Raw genomic sequence first — 10,592 nt, forward strand, 5'->3', positions numbered from 1 at the left:
AAAAGGGTGCTAAAGTTCACTATTGAACAGGAAATGCCAATTAAAACCACGATGAGATAGCATTCACTATACTTCCACTAGAATGGCTAAAAACGAAAATGTTGACAATACCAAGTGTTTGGGAAAAAGTGGAAAGAAGATGAGAACGTTCAAAGTCATCAAGAAGAGAAAGGTTCTGAGGTACTCCTGTTAATTTCTCTCTTTAATTTCGGTATGAGCAGCAAGAAGAAACTAGGGACAGTGGGAAGCTCTTCATGGGTCCTTGACATGTTCTGTATTTTGATCTCGATGGAGGTTACCTGATTGCGTGACCACGCGAAAAATACAGTGAGGACCCACGCGTCTTAACCTAGCCCTGTTCACATCGCGCGCGGACGAGCGTCCAGGGTCTGGAAACAGAGACCGGCGCGCGTGCGTGTACGTGAGCGCGCAAAAGCAGGTTGCGGGGGCGCGCAGGAGCCGGAAGCAGAACTGGGAGCCCGGAAGCCGGGAGGGCGTCCGGGCCTCGGCGGGCCATGGAGGCTTGCGCCGCGGGTCGTGGGCCGCCGCGCGAGGGGTCAGCGGAGGACGAGGCCGAGCTCCCTGGAGCAGCGTGGAGCGGGGACAGCGGCAATGTGTCGCAGAGCCACAGCAGCGCCTCGGGGCCGTGGGAGGACGAGGCGTCGGAGCTGGGCGCGCCGGGCCGCGATCTGCCGCTGCTGCGCCGCGCCGCCGCGGGCTACGCCGCCTGCCTGCTGCCGGGAGCCGGGGCGCGGCCCGAGGTCGAGGCCCTGGACGCCAGCCTGGAGGACCTGCTCACCAGAGTGGACGAGTTCGTGGGCATGCTGGACATGCTGCGCGGGGACTCCTCCCACGTCGTCAGTGAGGGTGTGCCTCGCATTTACGCGAAGGCCGCGGAGATGCGGCGGGTCTACAGCAGGATCGACCGGCTGGAGGCCTTCGTGGGGATGATCGGCGCCCGCGTGGCCAGGATGGAGGAGCAGGTGGCCAGGGCGGAGGCCGAGCTGGGCGCTTTCCCCAGCGCCTTCAGGAAGCTGCTGCACACGATCAGCGTGCCCTCATTGTTCAGCAAGGCGCCCTCCGGCAGGCCCCAGCAGAGCGGCTACGAGCCGCCCGTCCTGTTTCGGACCGAAGACCACTTTCCCTGTTGCAGCGAGACACCTCAGAGCTGAGTCCGCCGGCCGGCCCGCCAGGGAACGCCGGCTACAAGGGCCGGGGCTGCTGAGTCTGCCGGCGAGGCTGCTGGTAGACCTCCACGAGGTTGGAGGACGGCGTGTTTGTCTTTGGTACACTTGTTTCCCACTGTTTGCATGACCTCCCGTAAGGACGTGTGGCTTTCTCTCTCCAGTGCTGAACTGAGGGCTGGCTGCTTGGGGCGTCGGGGAACCTGAAGGCGTTTCTCTGTGCGCTGTGGCAGAATTGTTTTTATGGGTTTTACAGCTCACCCAACAGTATTACCTTTTCAGAGTTTCTATATTTTATATTAAGAAAAACTGCCCAACTGTCCCAGTCTTATTATTCGATCCTAATAGCGATTCCATTTTCTGTAGCTTTTAGGGTAGATGGTAAGTTATTTCACGTTATATTATACTTTGCACATCATGGGTTGTAAAAGGCGAAAGATACATCATGGGTTGTAAACCGAAGGAAATCATACAATTTCTGAGAAGATGGATTGATTTATTGCAATTAATTCTGAAGCTATATTTGCAAGTAGGCCCTCCGAATCTTAATTTGCCCACAGCAAATATGTCTGTAAGTGGTTGCTAACATTTAGTTTATAATTTAAATATTAATAAAAATTTTAAATTTTATTGGAAAAGCTTTTCTTCTGGAAAGGACTTTGCATGTTTCTTTTTTTGTTTGAAAATAGATATATTGCTCATGATTGTAGGGATAAGGAGAAGTGTCTTGGGAGTAACTCCTTTCGGATGTGAAAAAGCTTAGCTACTATTCCACACAATTTTGTTTCTCACCTCTCAAAGTCAGTAGTTAAATCATGTGTGTGAATGACTGGTGTTGGTTTTGTTCTTTCACCCAACAGCATGGAATCCTCAAGATGTCTTGCAGGTGCAGCAGGCTTTGATCTTGATTTGAATCTTAATCTATTGTTATTAATTGATGTTCCTAGGCAGTAGACCTCAAATAAGCACCCAGCTTAGGTTTCTTTTGTGTCGTTTATCGTGGATCTTAGAGGCAAACTGAGTAGTCATGTTCTCTCATAGCTGTTCTCTCATAGCTGCGTATCGTAAGTCTGATCATGTAGGGGCGCCTGGGTGGCTGAGTAGGTTAAGTGTCTGCCTTCTGCTCAGGTCAGGATCCCAGAGTCCAGGGATTGAGTCCCGCATTGGGCTCCTTGTTCAGCGGGGAGCCTGCTTCTCCCTCGAACTGCCGCTCCCCCGGCTTGTGTGCCCACTCGCCTGCTCACAAGTTCTCTCTCTCTCTCTCTCTCTCTCTGACCAAAAAAAAAAAAAAATCTGATGATGTAATCTGCACTTTCCTCTTTCATGGACCTGCAGTGTCGCACATTTATACTTTTTATTCAGGAGGTTCATAGACGATAAATTAAGGAACTCCTGAATTTAGAAGCTGAAAGCACAGGTAAGCTACATTTAATACTGTTGGGCAATCACTGGGTAGTACCATAAGTAATTAGCATATCCCTATGATATAGTCACTGAATATGAAAATAGCTTTAGTACCTAACATCCATATTGCAAAAATGCTTTATATTAAAAAGTAGGTAGTAATTAGGGCAAATTACGAAAAAAAATTGGGATAACTAATTTTTTTTAAGATTCTATTTATTTGAAATAGAGAGCATGCACACAAGCAGTGGGGAGGAGCAGGGGAGAAGGAGAAGCAGACTTCCCACTGAGCAGGAAGCCTGATCCTGGCTCTCAGGGAGCCTGAGATCCTGACCTGAGCCCAAGGCAAATGCCCAACCAACTAAGCCACCCAGGTGCCCCATTTTCTGGCAATATTTAAAAAAAAAAAAAAACCCTGGGGCACCTGGGTGGTTCAGTTGAACGTCTGCCTTTGGCTCCAGTCATGATCCTGAGATCCTGGGATTGAGCCCCACGTTGGGCTCCTTCCTCAGCAGGGTGTCTGCTTCTCCCTCTCCCTCTGCTTGTGATATCTTGCGCACACGCGCGTGTTTGCGCACGCTCTCTTTCTCTCTCGGTCAAATAAATAAACAAATAAAATCTTTTATATAAAACTAAGAGAAAGAGAAAAGAAGAGCTGGCAGTGCTGAACTGGCTCAGTGGGGAGAGCGTGCAATTTTTGATCTCAGGGTTGTAAGTTTGACCCCCCCCCCATGCTAGGTGTTAAGAGGACTAAAAAATAAACTTTAAATATTTTATTTGAGATTTTATCTTTTTTAAAGATTTTATTTAATTATTGTCAAAGAGCGCTCACACAAGCAGGGGGACAGGCAGAGGGAGAAGCAAGCTCCCCGCTGAGCAAGGGGCCTAATGTGGGACTCTATCCCATGACCCCGGATCATGACCTGAGCCAAAGGCAGATGCCCAATGACTTTTATTTCTAAGTAATCTACACCCAACATGGGGCTTGAACCCACAACCCCAAGATCAAGAGTTGCATGCTCTACCAACTGGGCCCATCTGGAGCCCCAAATATAAATAAACTTTTAAAAAAAAGGGCGCCTGGGTGGCTCAGTGGGTTAAGCCTCTGCCTTCAGCTCAGGTCATGATCCCAGGGTCCTGGGATCGGGCCCCGCATCGGGCTCTCTGCTCGGCAGGGAGCCTGCTTCCCTTCTCTCTGCCTGCCTCTCTGCCTACTTGTGATCTCTGTCTGTCAAATGAATAAATAAAATCTTTTTTTAAAAAAAATAAGATGATGGGACACCTGGGTGGCTCAGTCAGTTGAGCATCTGCCTTCAGCTCAGGTCACAATCCCAGGGTCCTGGAATCAAGTCCCCTTTGGGCTCCCTGCTCAGCGGGGAGCCTGCTGCTTCTGCCTGCTGTTCCCCCTGCTTGTGCTCCTGTTTGCTCTCTCTGGCAAATAAATAAATAAAATATTAGAAAAGAAAACAAGGCCTGGCTTGATGACTACTTCCATGCCTGCGCGCGCAGCTTATCCCCAGGCAGCCTTGGGTTCTGAAATTCTCCTGGTCACTTGTGTTGTCCTTGAAGGTTCTAAACAGAGATTAGGGCAGGGCCTTGTTTGGAATGGGGACTGGAAGTTGGTCTGCACAGTGCAAGACAGATTCTAGATAAAGCCCCTTGGTCTGGAGAACCGGGGCTGGGGGAGCCAGGCAAACCTCTGATCTGGCACTGCCACCCGCACACCTTCTGGCTCCCTCTTCCCCCACCCCGGACCAGCTGGAGATTTCAGGAAGCTCCTTCCCCCTCTCATAAGCCAATAAAATTGGGGGGGGGGTGCCAGTAGTCATCCTGGGTGACCCCTGCAGACCCATCTGCGCCGCTGGGGTCTAGAGCTCCCCCCACTTTCTAGAAGAATAATCAGGGATGGGGTTCAATAAAGCTTGAGAGGGGCACCTCACCAGTCACACCGGAGTCCGTCTGTCCTTCACTCCCGCACCTGCTTACAGAGCACAGGCTGCCTGGTGTCCAGGAGTCCACAGGACATCGCTTAGTCCAAAGGCAGCCTCGGGCATCCGGGAGCCAGTTTATGAACATGTGTAAAATTGGGTACTAACGAGCTAGTCAGCACTTTGTGGCTTTTCCTCCCAGCCAGACTTTTAGGAATATGAGTCTTGGACCATGTGTGAGTGGGTGGGCCTATTGTAGATGGAAAAGTACAGGGCCTGGGGTGCCTGGGGGGCTCAGTCGGTGAAGCCGCTGCTTTGGCTCAGGTCGTGATTCCTGGGTCCTGGGATCGAGATCTGCGTTGGGGTCCTTGCTGAGTGGGGAGCCTGCTTCTTCCTTGCCTGCCATCCCCCTGCTTGTGCTTGCTCTCTCTCTCTGTCAAATAATAAATAGAGTCCCACATCAGGCTCCATGCCTGGGCTCACTCACTCAAATAAAATCTTTAAAAAGGTGGGGGGGGGGCGCGCCTGGATGGCTCAGTGGGTTAAGCCTCTGCCTTTGGCCCAGGTCATGATCTCAGGGTCTTGGGATTGAGCTCTGAGTTGGGCTCTCTGCTCAGCAGGGAACCTGCTTCCTCCTCTTTCTCCTCCTGCCTCTCTGCCTACTCTGATTTCTCTGTCAAATAAATTTAAAAAAAAAAAGTGCAGGTCGTGGAGTCAGCCCAATGTGAACCTGCTAAGTATATGATCTAGGACAGGCTAGCCTCGTCCCTAAAGGCGATTCTATTTATTTGGAGGGAAAGAACCACAAGGGCACAGGTCTCAAAATCTCAAAACTACTCCCTTGGCGCTGGTGCAGAAGCAGCCACAGACCACACATAGACAATGTGCAGGCTGCATGCAAATAAAACCCAGGTACTTCTTGAAACAAAAGCCCTAAGGGGAGCAGACCATGATGGTCTGCGATTTAAGATGTTTAAAGTGGCTTGGGACACCTGGTGGCTCAGTCATTTAGGCATCTGCCTTCAGCTCCGGTCATGATCCCAGGGTTCTGAGATTGAGACCCATGTCAGGCTCCTGATTAGTGGGAGCCTACTTCTCCCTCTCCCTCTGCCTGCCCCTCCCCCAGCTTGTGCTCTCTCTCTCTCTCTCTCTCTCTGACAAATAAAATCTATTAAAAACAAAAACAGGGCACCTAGGTGGCTTAGTTGATAAGCCTCTGCCTTCAGCTCAGGTCATGATCCCAGGGTCCTGGGATGGAGCCCCACATCAGGCTCCCTGCTGAGCTGGAAATCTGCTTCTCCCTCTTCCACTCATCTGCTTGGGTTCCCTCTTTTGCTGTGTCTCTCTCTGTAGAATAAATAAATCTAAAAAAAAAAAAACCTTAAAAACAATAACTAAAAAATTTTAAACTAGCTTGGCTTCCTCAGAAGGGGCAGCACTGGAAAGCATTAGTTCTAAGGATACTCCCCTCACCACCACACTGGTGAACGTGAATCAAGAGAAAGCCGGGTTTAGGACCACAGACGGGGCTCAGGTTGCCAGTTACCTTCGGACCAAAGACAGTCACAAACAGCTGGAGACCAGCTCAGGTCTTACCTTCTTCGAGACCCACCTTTACCAGAAACAAAGCTTCCTAGCCTCTCTCAGCAGTATCTTCTAAGGACTTTGGCTTAAAATGAACTGCTGTTAATAGTATGTGCTGTAACAGGGCCTCTGGGGGCCTCAGTCGGTTAAGCGTCTGCCTTCAGCTTGGGTCATGATCTCTGGGTCCTGGGACGGAGTGCTGCATGGGACTCCCTGCTCAGCTGGAAGTCTGCTTCTCCTTCTGCCCCTCCCCCTGCTCATGCTCGCCCATGCTCCCTCTCTCTCAAATAAAATCATATATATATATATATATGGAAAGCTAACATCCAGTTCGTCGGTACGACTATAGGCACCACCCACAACACATCCCAAATGCAGCCCTCTGTCTATCCCACAGCTACCCCATCTCACCTCCGCCACCCAGCAGTCTCTTAAGTGGTTTCCTGCTTCCGCATCCTCTCTCCAAGCCAGTCTTCCACACAGTACAGGGCAGCCAGAGGGGTCTTTAAAAACCATAGGCCAGGGGCGCCTGGGTGGCTCAGTGGGTTAAAAGCCTCTGCCTTAGGCTGAGGTCATGATCCCAGGGTTCTGGGATCGAGTCTTGCATGGGGCTCTCTGCTCAGAGGGAAGCCTGCCTTCCCCTCTCTCTCTGCCTCTCTGCCTACTTGTGATCTCTCTCTCTGTCAAATAAATAAATAAATCTTTACAAAAATAAATAAATAAAAACCATAGGCCAGATACATTGGGCTTTGCCTAAAACCATCGTTGGCTTCTCGGGACATTAAAGTAAGATCTGAATTCTATTCTGTGGCCTGCCACACCTTAGAGGATCTGGCTCCCACCCCTTCAGTGATCTTGACTTGAGCTTCTCTTCCCTTGCTCACTCCCATCCAGCTTCACCTTGATCCTGAAAGATACTCAGTGCAGTCCCTTCACAGTGCTGTGTCAGTCTATGCTGTCTGCCTCCCCCACCTCCAGCCAGGCACGGGTTCTGTCCATCCCACTGCACCACGGCTGTCTTATCAGCAGGTAACACCGTGCCTGGCACGCTCAGCTGTTGAACCAATGACAATCGGGCCGGTCAAGGGAATGAACAGCCAGGGAAAAACTAGGCGCTGCGTATGGAATGGGAGATAGAAAGACAAATAGAGTAATGCAGTCAAGACTTGCTGGAAAATCAAGCATCCTGGGAGGGCTGAGGACACCAAGAAAAATAAGCCCTGTTTGTTCTTCAAGAGCTGGATGGGCCAGAGGGTGAGCCGTCCAACCCCAACCCAGTCCAACCCCAGCTTCGGGGATTGGATTTGTTAAATCTGGTGCCATCATTCCTGTGGGCTCCAAGAGGGCCCCTTCTGAAATGATCCCCAGGGGTGTTGCTACAGAACTTTGAGAACTACCTTTCTTTCTTTTTTTATTTTATTTTATTTTATTTTATTTATTTGACAGAGAGAGAGATCACAAGCAGGCAGAGAGAGAGGAAGGGAAAGCAGGCTCCCCGCTGAGCAGAGAGCCCAATGCGGGGCTTGATCCCAGGACACCGAGCCCATGACCCGAGCCGAAGGCAGAGGCCCAACCCACTGAGCCACCCAGGCGTCCCCAGAACTACCTTTCTGAAGAGACTCCTTTTCATGCGGCAAGGTTAAAAACCATTTTCCAAAGTGGCCTACATCGTTAGCCCCAGCAATAGAGAAGGAAATGAATGTCTTGTAGAGTGAAAGTTTCTTCTTGGTGGTCTTCATCCCCAAAGGGAGGCGTGCCCGAAGGGGTTCAGGTGGGACCCTGGGGCAGAGGATGGGAATAAAGGGCCCTCCCGTGGGCGTGTGACAGCGTGCTGGCGGCCAAGGAGGCGGCAGGAACAGCCCCTGTCCAGCAGGGGGCGCTGCCGTAGCAGGAAAGGCCGCCCTGCCAGGAGCAGGTCCGCCCCGCCTGCAGGAACGGGCCCTGGCGAGGCTGGGGCGGGGGCTGGAAGCTGCTGATTCAGAGCCTTCTGGCCCTGTCCACGCCTGAGGGGCCCGCAGTGTGGGGACCACGGCTCTACCCCAAGGCTTCCCTTTCTGCTCAGGGTGTGGGAGGGGAGGAAGGTGGGATGGGAGCAGCTGGGGGGGTGGGTAAGGGACGGTCTACAATGGCCGGTCCTATCCCTCACCCTGTTTGCTGTCCTTCTCAACTCCTCTGCACCTAGAATGAGCACGCTTATGTATCGATTTGTCTGTCTGTCTGTCTCCCCCACCAGGGCGAGGAGCTTGGCCTTTGTCCATTTTGTGCACCTTGGATTCGGGGTGCCTGGTCCAGAGGAGGCCGTAGGCAAGGAGAACCTGGGAGGCTGTCCTGGTGAGGGATGCGCTTCCAAGCTCCGTTCCTGGTTGTTCAGCTCCTTGTCCAGCAAAACCAGGAAACCTATTGCCCTGTTTTCCCAGGGGAAGAAAAAGGCAGACTCCTCCCCCCGGGCCACAACTAACTAAGGCAGAGAAGGGGGGAGGTGGGAATTAGGAGCCACGGGACAAGTTCAGTGCCAAGCACCAGCCCAAGTTGTTTGCTTTGCAGTTGTTGAAGTTGGAAACGTAAGTGTTCCTGAGTTCTTACTTAATTGGTTTGTTTTATTTTTTTAATTTTTAAATTATTTTGTAGATTTTATTTACTTACATGTCAGGGAGAGGGAGAGAGAGAGCACAAGCAGGGGGAGTGGCAGACGGAGAAGCAGGCTCCCCTCTGAGCAGGGAGCCCAATAGATACAGAACAGGGATCATGACCTGAGCAGAGAAGCCAGACAGTTAACCCGCTGAGCCACCCCGGTGTCCCTTAATTGATTTTGTTTTTAGCTCAATCAAAGTTTTTATTATTTTTAAAAGAATCTGTGGTAACGTACGTACAAATTTACCATCCTAACCATCTTTTGTGTGTCCAGTTCTGTGCTCTTGAACCCGTTCACACTGCTATGCAGTAGCCGCCACCATCCATGCCCAGAACTTTCTTCGCAAAACTCACACTGTCCCCATTGAACACGAACCCCGTCCCCGTCCCCCCACCCGCCTACCTGGTCTCTATGAACCTGACTACTCTCAGTACCTCATAGGACAGCAACCCTACAGTGTTTGACATTTTGCAGTGGGCTTCTTCGTCTGAGCACAGTGTCCTCCAGGTTCATCAGTGTGATGGCCGGTGTCAGAATGTGCTTCCTGTCTAACATTCTAACATTGGAAAATATATCCCATCGTGTGTGTGGACCACACTGTGTTTATCCGTCCACCTGCTGATGGGCACTTGGGTTCCTCCCACCTTTTGGCTTCTGTGAACAACATAGCTCTGAACATGGTGTAAATATATCTCTGTATATATCTATCTGTATCTATGTGTGTGTGTGTGTGTGTATCTGTATCTATATGTATCTATCTGTAAATATCTCTCTGAAACCCTGCTCAGATTATGACCTGAGCCGAAGACATACATTTAAGGATTGAGCCACCCCAGACCTCCCCAGCCCTACTGTCAGTTGATTTGGATAAATAACCAGCAGTGGGGTTGCTGGATCACAGGGTGGTTCGTATTTCAGTTTTTGGAGGCACCTCCACAGTTTTCCAGCATGGCCACACCCCGTTACACACACATCAGCAGAGCACGTTGTCCCAGCTTCCCCTATCTTCACCAAGCCTTGTGTTTATTAGTTTACAGTGGCCGTCCTTGCCCGCTCAAGATGGTGAGGGGGTGAGCCCGAGCCAACAGTGAGAACTGCAGCAGGCACACCTGTGTTCTTGGGGCGCCATCAAGCCTCGTGTCCACCCTTCCTTCCCCCTAAGAAGGGTGCTGGGTGGGAGCCTTGGGCACTCCAGGACCACTTCTGCCCACATTGGATTGAATTTACTTTTTTTTTTTTTTTTAAGATTTTACTTATTTATTAGAGAGAGAGCGCACGTGTGTTCGTGTGCATGAGCCGGGATGGGGCAAAGGGAGAGGGAAAGAGAGAATCCCAAGCAAAGTGCACACCCAGTGCGGGACTTGATCTCACATCCCTGAGATCATGACCTGAGCTGAAATCAAGAGTCGGATGCTTCACCCATTGAGCCACCCCAGTGCCCCATCTTTCTGCTCTTCTAAACTGTGTTGAGTGCTACAGTCTCCCTCTAAGTACTGCTTTCGCTACAATTTACATAAGTTGTGTTTTCAGTTTCACTGAGTTCAAAATATTTAAAAATTTCTCTCACCATGTCTTCTTTGAGTTGCGTGTTATTGAGAAGATTGTTGTTCGATCGCTGAGAATTTGTGTTGTTTTTTTTTTCCAACTGTCTCCATTATGACTTCTAGCTTACTTCTGCTGCAGTCCGAGAGTACATACAGCATGGTTTTCATTCTTTTCAACATAAGGTGTATCTGAGGGTCTGTCTTCGGTGTGGTCTCCCCAGCAGATGCTCCGTGGGAGCTTGAAAAGGACGTGCACTCTGTTAGTGTTAGAGATAGTAATCTCCGTGTTTTTGTTTTTAAAAACTTTCGTATTTTG

At 50.5% G+C, this 10,592-nt stretch overlaps 1 protein-coding gene across 1 annotated transcript; it reads left to right on the forward strand.

The window, feature by feature from the left end:
• Positions 1-492: 492 nt before the first annotated feature.
• On the forward strand, positions 493-1,822 carry BLOC1S4 (biogenesis of lysosomal organelles complex 1 subunit 4). Its single transcript, XM_044225625.1, has one exon. The coding sequence runs from the start codon at positions 516-518 to the stop codon at positions 1,170-1,172; it is 657 nt and encodes a 218-aa protein (XP_044081560.1). The 5' UTR covers positions 493-515; the 3' UTR covers positions 1,173-1,822.
• The last annotated feature ends 8,770 nt before the right edge of the window (positions 1,823-10,592 follow it).

This window comes from Neovison vison, chromosome 11 (assembly GCF_020171115.1).
Source record: "Neovison vison isolate M4711 chromosome 11, ASM_NN_V1, whole genome shotgun sequence".
Taxonomy (NCBI): Eukaryota; Metazoa; Chordata; class Mammalia; order Carnivora; family Mustelidae; genus Neogale; species Neogale vison.

What these genes read in the sequence shown, in the direction of transcription:
- BLOC1S4 (XM_044225625.1), top strand. Translation starts at nt 516, where the DNA reads ATGGAGGCTTGCGCCGCGGGTCGTGGGCCGCCGCGCGAGGGGTCAGCG.